Below are 12,687 nucleotides of genomic sequence, written 5' to 3'. Positions count from 1 at the left end.
TGGTCCACTTCCCACATGCCAGGGACTGTGTCCACTCAAGTGCTGATACACACTGTCCCTGCCCCTGTGATTAACCCAGTCCACCTATGAGGAATAGAGTTCTACTGACCTTGGATTCCAGAGAAGTGTCTGGAAGGATGGGATTCCACCCTATCTCCTAGACTTGAGGCTTTTCTGTTCTGACAGTGTTCATGTGGGTTGAACTGGGCTCTGTCCATGTCACAGAACCATATGGACAGAGGACAGAAAGCAGTGTCATCGGGGAGAAAGCACCATTGCCAACATGCCCCCCAGCAAAGACTTCCGAAATAAGACCAAGAAAGCAGGCCTTAGATTACAATTACAGCCTGTCTGTGCCTCCGGCTGTGGAGCCAGCGGAAGGGAACCTTCTCATCTGTTTAATCACTGTGTTTACTGACAGCAAAAAACTGGGAAAATAATCTGAGTTCCTTCTTCTAACACACAAGTGCAAGCTAGATAATTCCTGGCCATGAGATGAGCTCACAGACACTTCCAAGTTAAAACTACACAACTGCGCTGTCTCAGTTTTTTTAAAAAAAATAATAATTTAATATTTTATTTATTATTTTTATTATTTTATGTGTATGAGTATATTACCTGCAAGTATGTGAGTGCACCCGTGTTGTGCAATGCTGCAAAGGTCAGAAGAGGGCTTTGGATTCCCCTGGAACTGGAGTTAAGAACAATTCATAGCCGCCATGTGGGTGCTGGGAATTGAACCCAGGTTCTCTGCAAGAGCAGTCAGTGTTCTTAACCACTGAGCCATCTCTCCAGCCCCTTCAAATGATTTTTTAAAGCATTTTAGAAGAGCGTGATGCATGCCTTTAGTCCCAGCACTTGGGAGTTAGGGGCAGGTGGACTTCTGTGAATTCAGGCCAGCTGGGGCTACAAGGAAACCCTATCTCAAAAAGAACAACAACAACAAAAAATTCGTAAAATAATCTCTATTCATTTATATGTTTATATGTTTAACAATCAAAGTACAAGTCAGAATGGATTGATTGTGTGTGTGTGTGTGTGTGTGTGTGTGTGTGTGTGTGTGTGTTTTCTCAGGCTCAAGCACTTGCGTGGAAGCTCCCAGCAGGCAAATGCAACTGTTTACCCTCAGACCACAGAAGGTTTGTTCTAGAAACAGTGCTGTGAGATAACTGGATTACAGCCTTAAGAAGATACTGAGAACAGCAATTTCTAGAGTGACACAGAGCAGCAAGGAATTAAATCTAGTTTCATCCAAATATAAGCCTTTCCCCGGAGACAGTGCAAGTGTAATAGTGACTGGATTTCTGATAAGCAACCACCAACACCCTCCAGGAATCTGCAGCTAACGCTGAAGGGCCAGGCCATGAATGGGGTTTGGAACAGCGGATCTGACTTCAGAGTCTGCACCTTCTCTGCTGCCCGTGTATGGCTATAAGGGGTGGAACATGAGGTTCTGAGGAAAGAAGACTTTGCACTGAACATGCCCATGTGGGAGAGTCTTGTGTATCTGTCTCTGTATGCTCTCCAAGTGTGGTAGTGCCAGCTTGGTGCAGCAAGGCCACACAGGTCTCTTGGGACTCCTCTCCCCGACACCAGTCCTCTGCAAAGTTTACTTAAACAGAAGATAGGAGGTTCTTCTTAGTCAGGTTATGGGGCTAGAGTCAATGAATTGCAGCTGAAACTTGCAGTGGAGGAGGAAAGTCCAGGAACCTGGACTGGGCTGGATCGGAATGGGATGGGACAGGACAGGGCCAGGCAGGGTCGGGTGGGATGGCAGGACTAGGCTGAGCAGGGCAGGCTAGTCCATCACTGCTCAGCTGTTTCCTTTGGCAAAGTTTGTGGACTGCAGTCCACAACTGAATGTTCTCTTCTCCTGGGTCCAGAGTGGGAAGCTGGTCATCTTCTGTGGCTCATGCTTATCCTCAGCCTATAGACCAACCTCAGGAAGCCACAGCCAGTTTAATGCTAGTGCTCACATCTGAGGGAATAAATAGAGTCTAGTCAGCTGAGGGTGTCAACCCCAGTCTAATCAGCAGTAACGGGGAAAGAAGGTTGCTACACTGGCACTCAGAGCCTGTAACCCTGTGGGTCAAAGCAGAACTTTCTAGAAAGGAGCATCTTTATGACCAGTTGCCTACGGCACCACCCCCATCCTCCACTCCAGCATGCTCTGCCTCTACTGAGACCACCTATGTAGTGGGACACCCCACCAAAGCAAAGGCCAGGTTCTTCTCATCTTAAAGGCTTACCAGCATCACAGTGAAAGAATGGGGGGGGGCGGTGAGTACAAATGCTTCCCAGGGAGGGCTTCAAAGGTCCCCAAGTTTTTGGAGTTTTTGAGCTCTGGAAGCCTTACTTCTTCAATGTCTTGCGCTCTTCCAACTGGCTTCTGGAGAAATGGGTTCTCAGCTGCTGGCAGAGACACGTGAAACCCAGTAAATGCACAAGATACTTATTGCCCAAGTGCCTTCGTCCTCTGCCTCCTGACGCAGACTCTGCAGTTGGGGGCTTAGGGCACTGTGTGTGGTGGTAGCAGAGGTACTTTCTCCTGGAAAGTCACCATCTGGAAAGAGATCTTTGCTCTGAAGGAAGGGCTATCTGACTGCCTTGGGTCCTTGCATGAGTGTGGGGTTTAGGGGGTGGAGCTTTCCCCCTGCCCTGTGCACAGGAGGCTGAAGAACTTGTTGTCCTGTCCAGCTTCAAGGTGGCAAGTGGTCAATCTTCAGCAAGTAAGAAAAGCTTGTTGGTTCAAGAAAAGCTTAGAGATGAGGGTAGGGGATCGGAAAGGATGAGTTAGCAAAGATGCTGCAGCATGGATGGCGTGTGCCCGTGTGGAGCTCCAGCCCCGCTGTCAGAGGAGTGTTGGACAGCGTGTGCTTGCAGGAATCCATCCTTGCAAACGGAATCCTTGCTGGGGCCTCTTGCCACATCCTGTCTCCAGAGCAGGAAGAATCTTGATACAGTTCTGTGGTGCTGATTCATGGTCTTTCTCTTTCAGGGGATGGCCACAGTGGGCAGCATCTTGGGTGTGATGTATGTTCCCCAGGTCAGGCAGGCTAGACTCACAGGGCCTGCACCCAATGTGGGCAATGTAGGTGGGCACCTTTGAGAAGTTGCTCCCTCAGTGCTGCTCTCTCACCCCCTCCTGCCAGCCCTCACCAGAATGCCAGCCTCATGTTCTCCCTTTAGCTATCCCTGCTAACTGTGACCTTTGTCCTCCCTGTCTTCTGTGCCTTGGTGATCTAAACAACCTCCAGCAGCCCCAGGCAGGGGACCAGTCCTAGCTGACCAAAAGGCGCCTACCAGGGAACTGGAGCAAGAACAGGGACCCTCGGGGGCTCAGGAGTAGAAAGGGACTGGGAAGGAAGTTGGAACTAAGATCATTAGGCCAAGAAAGCCACAAAGGAAAGGGAGAGACTATGTTGGTCAGAGCGAGGGATGAGACAGACAGGCCAGGGACTGGTGGACAGGCCAGAATGCAAGCAGAGCAGGGAGAAGACGGGGCAGGTCTTGGCATCCAGGGCCTTCCTTCCGCTCCTTCCATCTGCCTCCTGGCTTGCACCTCTCTCCTGGAGGCCTTCACTACCTTCTATACTGAGCTGTGACTCCTAATTTTGCCTGTAATGCCAGAGCCTTCTGACCATCCACCAGCCTCCCATCATGGCCATCAGAAGACCAGGCATGGTCTTTCTGCAGAGGGCTTTCTGCACGGCACTGTGGTGGGTTCTTGATGATCTATGGGTGTCCTCCCTCTCTGACTGCCCCCCAGTTCTTTTTTCCATGTAATGTGCACCTACTACTGTGTTGAAGTTTTTCATGTGGAAGAGGTCAGCATGACCATTTAGCACCTGCTTTCAGCTTCTCAAGGGCAGAGGCTGTCTCCATTTGAAGTCACATTAGCCTCTGTAAGGACCTGGTACACACTAGTTGCATGACAGGAAAAAAAAATTGACACAGGGACTTGAGCTGTGTATCCCAGGCAGGCCTTGGACTCGTGATCCTCCTGCCTCAGCCTCCCAGGTGCCAAGATAACAGGCATGCACCACCACACCTGGCTCACAATGAGTATTTTTGAGGATTGGTCAGCCTAATGGCCAGTGAATGAGTGATTGCACCAAAATGTAACTTACTTTTCTTAATCTCAGTCAGCATTTGGAAATAGCATGATATATTTTCTTTTTTGTTTGTTTGTTTGCAGATATAGTATGTCTGTTGTATCAAGGTGGGAATAGAAGACCACTCAGCCATTTGAACGGTTGGTTGTTAACCGTATAGAGATTGGAGTATAGGGACTGGTTAGTAAGAAATAAAGCTTTAAAGACTATGCACCACCCTCGACAAGAAGGGCCCCAAAGGCTGCTGTCAGTAACCCTCAGGTCATGAGCCCCTAAGACCCACTCAGTCATCTGGGCTGACACTCAGGGTAACCCAGGGTCTGTGGTGGCTACTCTGTAGGGAGTCGCTGGGAGGAATGGATGTGGGCAGGAGCTGTGACGTGGGACTGGTGGCATGCACCTTGAAAACTGTGCCACACAGACCAGGCCTATTTGTAAATGGGAAGTTTCCTTATTGATGACATCATGTGTTTGTTTTTCCCCTCCATGTTCCTCCCCGAAGGATCAGAAGTAGGAGATGTACCCCTTAAGCATGAGGTTCCAAGGTCTGCACCTGACAGCTACAGTGAAGAGGAGACCGTGGGTGCTGCTAGGCCAGCTGGTCCCCTTCTCAAGGCACTGAGTGACAGGCAGATATCTCGGCTCCCAGCATCCCATCACATTCAGATGATAAGTATGTCCTTGGACACAAGCGCTCACTGAGCAATGTTTCCCACCCAGGGTCTCTGTGAAGCGCTCCCATTCCTAAGGGCCATTTCAGACCTTAGCCTGCTGCTGCCTGCTGAGGCAGCAGAAGGATGGACGGCTCCCCTGCTCTGCCACTCGCCACACCATTGTGATAGGGGTCCTGGTGATGTTACATGCTGAGAGTTTGCTGTTGTCAGCCCTTGCTCATGTCAACCCCTCAAGGAAAGAAAAGTGAAGCTGGGGAGGCTCAGAACCTCATAGGGGAAGAAAAAGGAGGTAGTCAGTATGCCTGCCTCCACCTCTTGGTGCTACTGGGCCAGCTTCCTCGGCTCCGCTAAGCCACTGTCCCCTCAGCTCTCAGGAGATACACAGAGCCACCTCCTTCCCTGTGGGCTGTCCCACAGGGAAATCTCTCCAGTGTGTACATTTGTTTGATGGTTCTGCGTGCCCACAGATGCCAGGTACCGCCCTGTCAGAGCTTCCTCCACACAGTGCGCTGGGAAGGAGGGAGCCTAACAATCAGGTCGCTACCAGCCAAGAGTATGATTCTGAGATTACTGCTGGGGTTTTTGTGTTTGCTTAATTTTTATTTGTTTGTTTGTTTGTTTTTCTTTGTTTTTCATAGAGACAGTGTCTTGCTGTATGGCCTACGCTCTATTCAAACATGCCTCATAGCCCAAGCTGACCTTGAACTCACAATCTAGCTTGTTTTGCCCAAGACCTGTATCTATATACAACTTACTAGAGGTTTCCGTCTTGGTGCACCTGAGAAACAGAATCAAGACAGACATATGCATATACATAAATATATATACGCACATATATGTTTATATATGCACAAATATGCATTTGTATAAAATAGTATATTAAATATACAAAATTAATGTACCTAATATGTAGAAATTTATTCATATAAAGAAATGAAAGAAATTTACTACAGGGAACTAGTTGCATAGTTTTGGAGATGAAGAAGTCCTGGGATCCACAGTCATCAGTCTGGGACCTGAGAGTGCCAGTGCTGTCAACTCCAGCCTGAGGGTGAATGTAGAGACAGAGGGACAGGACAGAGAGGGGCTGGCTGCCTGCTCCATCAGGCCTGGCAGGTGGACTGAGGTGTCCACTCACACTGGGGAGATGATCTCTGTCCTCAGTGAACCAGCTCAAGGTCATCTCACTCATAGACCCTAAAATAGCCACCTACAAGTCTCAGAGCCCAGGAAGACCTAGTCCAGGTGACCTGGAATGAACACTTACCTGGACCGTGTTCCCACAGCATCAAGCTCACCAAGAAGACATGCATGTCGCTTGTCCCATGACTCCTAAACAACCCAGTGAGGGGCTCATGGCCTTGTCGGTCACTGATGCCACCATCCTGGCCCCTTGCACAAATCTCATTCACCATATGCCCACATTTCCACCCCAGGCCTCTTCTTGCTCAGTCATAGGAGCCTGGCATCCCCTGAGCCCCACTCACCCAGCACGAGAGGCGGAGGAGTCTGTCTTCTGCCTCCAGTACCCTGGCACTCCCCCACTCCCCCACAGGAAGCTAGACAGTAGGAAACTTCATGAGCTGAGAGGGAACATGACCTGGGCCTGATGCTATTATGAGCCTTTGTCTGGGAGGCTATGGGTGGAGGAGGGTGGGTGCAGGCGACACAGGGCCTCACTGTGGCCTTCTTCATCTCCTTGGGCACAGTGTGTCATTTACACTGAGCAAGTCACTAGACATTTTAGTCATCAAGTGAATCGGGGCACCACTGATCTTTTCTGTTATTCAGAATATGTTTAAGGTGTTCCGTTAAAGTCTGTCACAGAGGCAGTATGAACAATTCAAGACTGGTCACAGCCTCTGCTGCTCTTGAGGAAGGGGCTTAACAAGCAGCCTTTCTCAACAGAGCCTGTATCACCTGTAGAAACTACCAGTGAGTGCCTCTCCTTATCTGGAAACGTCTCTCTAAGCTGTGTCCTGGGTCTAGCACCCTGCCTGACGCATTGTAGGTGCTCAGTTAATATTTCTGGAATGGACTAGAGGATACCCTATCCTGGGGGTTCTGTCCTTTGTCCTTTGGAGTGGCTGGCCCCTCCAGGCCTGTGCTAGATGCAGGGGTGAAGTGCTGTTTACACCCCACTCTATCTGCATAAGTCACAGCTCTGTGCAGGCCACAGGTACATACAGACAAGCTGTGGTGTGGAAGGCAATTGGAAGACCTTGGCACCAGAAGATGCCAGGACTGAGGTTTTCTGGGTAGCAGATGGCCCAGGACCTCAGCGCCAACTCTGTAGCCCAGCATATTGTTTCTTTGATGGCTCTCTGATGTTTTCCACAGGGCCTGTGCCAGCAGCGAGACAGAAAGTGAAGCTGGAGACATCATGGACCAGCAGTTTGAAGAGATGAACAGCAAGCTCAACTCGTTGACTGACCCCACTGGCTTCCTGCGGATGGTGCGGCACAATAACCTTCTCCACAGGTGCATGGTGCTTTCCCTCCAGAACAGGCAAGGTAGAACCGAGGCTGCCCCGGTGGGGTCAGGTGCTGCAGAAGCAAGCCCGGGGCTCCTGGGGCCTGTGCTTGCCAGGGCCTCTGCCTCTCCACAGCACTGGCAGCTCCAACGGAGGCAGGGGCAGGCTCAGGCCACCAGCCTCATTTGATGTGACAGGGCCTCAGGGTCTCTCCAGCCTCAGGAAGAAACTAAGCATCTCCCATCCTCTGCCAGCTTCTCTCGGGCCTGTGCTTCAGGAGGTTGGAGGACAGCCAAGAAGCCAGTGGGGTTGAAGGGAGTAACTGGCCCAGAAATGAGCTCATCTAGATTCAGAAGCCCTCATCCCAGTCCCCTATCACTCAGCACATGGATGGGTTGTGGGTAAAACTGCCAGCTGGCACACCTTCACCTGTTTTCTCAGAAGTGGTATCCTGCTGGGTGCGGACTAACAGGCAAACCTGGGTTGGCTGCACCTGGGAGTCACATTTTGTCAGACTTTCTGGTCCCTGCCTCTGCAGGTCGCCTGGCTGTCCCTGGACCACTGGGACTGGCCAGGGTGGGCAGCCCCACTTGGCAGGCGTGCTGTGTGGGCATTGTGTGCCCTGTCTGCAGCAGCCTCGTTTCCTGTCATTGTGTTGTCAGGGTGACAAATGTGTATTTACTTTTCCAGGACTCAGCAGGGTGGAAAGGAACCCAGAGGCTGGAGATCCAGCACTGATCAAAAGGAGGCTGGAGGGTTGAGCTGGTCTTGCCTGCTTCCCACCCTCAAAGGCATCCCTCCTGGCCCTCTGTCACGAAGGGACACAGCTAGGAGCAAGGAGTTATGGGATGGGGCTAGGCTCACATCTGGTTTGCCAGCTTCTTAGCCTGAGCAGCAGAGGATATGATTTGGGCTTGTAACGTAGTACAAAGCTCAGAGTGTGGTTCTGCCTCACTAGATTTTTGCTGTGTGTCACTGGGTAGGCAGTGTCCCCGCCTCAGTTTCCCCAGCTCTAACATAGGGACAGACTCCCCTGTCCCTTCAGTGTGGGAACTGAGGAGCTGGTTTGCAAACAGCACAGTGACTGGCTTCTTGGCATGTGGACTGCAGTTGCAAGACTGGTGGCTTTCTGGCAAAGGGCAAGCAAAGCTAAGTGTGGCTCCTGAGGAAATGTGGGACCGTTTTGGATGTCATTGCTGTTTATTTGTTTGTTGGGGATGTTTTGGGGGGGTCAGGGTGAGACAGTCTCTCCCTGTAGCTCCAGCTAGCCTAGAACTCAGTATATAGACCAGGCTGGCCTTGACAGAGATCCGCTTGCCTCTGCATCCTGAGTACTGGGATTAAAGTCATATGCCACCACGCCTGGCATATGGAGAAAACTTTGGAAGGGACAGAAGCTGTGGACACCTGTGTGAGGAGCACCTGCATGAGGCTCTGGCCACCCTGAAGAGCAGCCCCTCTCCTTCCTCTTCCTGGAGACATGCATCTCTCATGTGAGAGCCACCAAGAAAGACCATTGCCATCTGGTCCCAGCATTCCTGCAGTCAGGAGCTGATGTCCCCAGAGCCTCAGAAAGCAAGGGACAGGCACACTGTGTCTGAGAATCCTGGGTCTGAGGTGGTGGGATTTTGGAAAGATGGTTTATGTCCTCTGAGCAGCTAGCTGTGAGACAGGCCGTGTGAACTCAGTAGTGTGTGTTAGTTTGCTGGGCCATCAGAACTACACCATGTGCTCTGAAGGGAATGCCCTAGTGGGGCCCTGGCAGCCTGGTGGAAAGCAGAAAGCACTGGGGCACTGGTCCTCTGCCCACCCTCTGCACTAGACCCCTTGGCAAAGTCCAGCCAGACCTCAGGCAGAGCCCAGTCTGTCCACCCTCCGGTCCTGAGCATTTGGAGACCCTGGAGGGTAGTGGCATGGAGACAGTCTTCAGCAGTGTGTCCCCTGCTGCCTTCCAAGGGGCCCAGGAGCAGAAGGGTCAGGCTTCTGTCTTAAGGGAACAAGCCACAGTGGACTGAGAGGCCAGAGTGGCCTGGTCAGGCAGTGTGGAGGCCTGTGAACCACACCACACCCTCTGGAGATCACGCAGCTGAGTCACAACTGTGGACAGAGACCCTCCACAAGCAGGTGCCTGCCCCTCCCCTCCTCTCTTGCCCTGCTATGGGTCCCTGGCTTTCCACTCAGCACTTTCCACAGCCAGGGGCCTAGGCAAGTGGCATGCTGGTTTGTCATGGAACAAACGGTTAAGTCTCTTCTGTAGACTTCTGACAGTGATGCAGCCAGCGCCCATCCCCACAGCTCACCCAGACGACCATGTGTACCATGCTGGAGCACTCACTGGAGTGGCAGCCACTACCCTCTCAGGGCTCCCAGCTCAGCATTTCTTGGGGGGTGGGGTTCTTTTTGAGACAGGGTCTCCCTGTAGCCCCAGCTGTCCTGGAACTCACTATGTAGACCAGGCTGGCCTTGAACTCACAGAGATCCACCTGCCTCTGCCTCCTGAGTACTGGGATTAAAGGCTCGCGCCACCACTCCCAGCCCCAGCTCAGCATTTTTATGGGTTGCTTAAGCACATTATTCCTGAGTGGCCGCTGGGCTAAGTTGTGGATTGTGGGCAAGGCTGCTCAGCTAAGTGGCAAGTGAGGCTTGCGTACCAGGGACTCTTTATTCTGAGCACTCAGCGGAGCCTTTTCTCTTTTCAGCTGTGCTCTTTGACAGAAATATTGGCATTCTAGGCCCAGGGCAGCTCCACAGAGAGTGATAAACAAGGAACTTTCTCTTGGCTAGTGCCCTCCCCTGTGTGGGCCCGGAGGGCAGACTGGCCGCCCTCACTTTCAGAAGTTATGCCAAGGGTGAGGTGCGTGCGTGCGTGTCTGAACCGGGGGCAGGGAGCAGGCCATCTTTGCTACAGCAGAGAGGCACAACAGGGCACCTGGATCCTTGGCCCAGGCAACACCTGGCATCGCAGATCCTGGATCAGTAGGACCAGTGTGCTAACAGAGAACTCTGCTGCCACTGCTGGTGCCACACACATCCAGGTCTAGACTGTCCTACATTGTGGCTGTATGCGACAGCATGTGGGAGAGACTTTCCTATGCCCAGAGATCAGTGACGGGCCAAAACAGAAGGAAGTGTTCAGTGTGTCTGTGGGGGTCTCAACAGTTGCTGCCGAGACCCAGTCCCACATTGTCTGCTGTTCACAGCAGGTCCAAATCCTCAGCCTGGCCCTGGGTTCTCCCAGAACATCACTCACAAGAAGGAGAGTAAAGCCCCTACATCCATGGTGCCAGCCTCAGAGACTGCACAAGAAAAGAGACTTCCCAGAGGGACCTGTGATAGCCTGGCCACAGTGTGGTTATGTGGAATAACATGAGGGGTGTGTCCTGTGGGGAGGACTGCATGGGCTTAGTCCCTTGCATTTTCCCACAGGCCTCTGCTGAAGATGACTGGTACAGGGGCTTCCAGAAACAGAGCTGGCATAGCTGGTGCAGTGGAGGCTTCTAAGGCTCACCTCCAGCCCCTGCACACCAGAGGGTCTGCCTAACACTGGGGAAGGATCAGTGCCCCTGAGCCTGCCCTTCCCACCAACCCTGTACTTGGGGACCAGAGGGGACAGGTATGACTTCCTAGTGCTATAGAGGAAGGAGTGGGCAAGAAAAGGTGGAAGCAGTAAGTGTTCCCAGTCCCCCTGGCCAGTGAGCTGGGACACAGGCATCACATCACACTGAGATCCTGCCAGTACACTGTACCCATATGTGTTGTGGTTCTTTGTGAGCACCCCCTTGGGCTGGGAGCAGCAAGGCCTGGAGTCCAGGATCACTGTGCTCAGTTGCATGATGCTATTGAGAGAGTAATGGACCAGGCACACTTGATTTGGAATCTTGCTGGTGGCCTTGAGTCCAGTTTTTCAGTCTGGCAAATAGAGATGACATCCCTGCTGTGCAGTGAGAGCTAACTTGCCCCTGGGCTCTGAGGTGTCTGTGGCACCTAGAGCTCTTTATTACTGAGTGAACCAACTACTACAAAGATCCTTAAGGCAGCAGTACATGGGAAGCCTGCCTGGCCCTGCCTCTTCCCTGTGACCTCCCCCAGGGCACCAGGTACCACAGACTACATTTTCACACACAGGCCACCAGCTTCAGCCCCATTGGGAACCAGTATTCTCCGCTAACCAGGACCAGCCCCTGCCCATGCCCCCTCCCTGTGGCTGCCCTCAGCAGCTGTTGGATCCAAGCAGGCCCCCCATCTCCTGGTTCCTGTATCAGTCATAGCAGTGGCTGCTTAGGCCCCCCTCCTGTCCTGACAGTGCCAGAATACCAGCCCCCACCCCAATACTTTCCACCTGCATGTGCAAAAAAATTAGAGGTGACTTTCTCGGGTTTCTGGCTTCCCTCCAGGCAGCATAGGGCAGTGAGGTGCGGGTGGGAAATTAAAAAAACATCTGTCAGAAGTCACTTGCAAAAGATTCTCATCAAGTAATGACAAGTTTATTCAGAACAGCAGGCTGTCTTTAAGTACCAACCTTGTCGATTATTTTTAACGTGTAATGCCATTGATAAGCACCATTTTCTTCAATCTATGCAAATGCCCCAGGATCATATAGAAGCTTGAGAAGTTAGGAGTGCCAAGGCCAAGGAGGTGAGCCCAGCCAGCAGCCCCTCGAGCTTCCCCAGTTGGAAGGACAAGACAGCTTTCTGCCTGATGCCCTGGCTCAACCTTCAGGACCTGACCCTTGGGGCGACAGTGCCCAGGGTTGCAGTGGAGGACGGTCGGAGCTGGAGAGGAGCTGCCAAAGCCTTGCCCCCATGAGGCGTTTGCTCTCTGCATCCCTCACCCTGCAGCCACAGCCCCAGACGGATCCATGGGTGGATCTGCAGGCCTTTTGCCTACCCCCTGTCATGCCTGTTCCTTGAGCACTGACTCTTCATAGGAAGCTTGTGTGACATAATCCTAGGAGTGACCTTGCAAAGTGTCTGGTGCTCAGTGAGCTGCTGTCCTGGGTCTCCCAATAGCAGACATGGGGTTCATCCCACCTCCACCCTGGTTATCTGACCTGTACCCAAGCATCTTATTCTCTCCCAGGGCCCTCAATGAAGTCAGGTGGTCACTGCTCTGCCGCCATCATTTCTACTCTTGTCCCCTCTGCCCTGACCCACAGGACTCTTGGGTCCTTTGTGATATAGCCAAAGAGGGATGTCCCCTGGGCGGGGGGTTGCGGGGAGAAGAATGAACTCCATTCCCAGGCCACCCTAGCTCCTAGCTGAGAACACTCTTCCTCTGAAATTCCCTGGCACGTTCTCTGCACTACAACAATGTCCCCTTGCCTTTGTTCTGTTGGTCTGGGTGCCCTCTCATCCCCACAGCTGCCCACTTACCAGAGCCTGGATCAGGTCTAGGATTTCTCTTTCTGTTCTGGGCACTGTGCTAC

At 52.2% G+C, this 12,687-nt stretch overlaps 1 protein-coding gene across 2 annotated transcripts in view; it reads left to right on the top strand.

Annotated features, from left to right (window-relative positions):
- The window catches only part of Ttc28 (tetratricopeptide repeat domain 28), a 617,298-nt gene that overhangs the window by 575,950 nt on the left and 28,661 nt on the right, over positions 1–12,687 (top strand). For both annotated transcript variants that reach the window (XM_029556666.1, XM_029556667.1), the window contains one exon: positions 7,130–7,270. In XM_029556666.1, the coding sequence (XP_029412526.1) occupies positions 7,130–7,270 (141 nt within the window). The remainder of the gene's footprint in view (positions 1–7,129; positions 7,271–12,687) is intronic.

This window comes from Nannospalax galili, unplaced genomic scaffold, assembly GCF_000622305.1.
Source record: "Nannospalax galili isolate Female #2095 unplaced genomic scaffold, S.galili_v1.0 scaffold1327, whole genome shotgun sequence".
NCBI classification, from domain to species: Eukaryota; Metazoa; Chordata; class Mammalia; order Rodentia; family Spalacidae; genus Nannospalax; species Nannospalax galili.
Note: the sequence above shows the minus strand (reverse complement) of the source record. Positions and strands in the feature narration are given on the sequence as shown.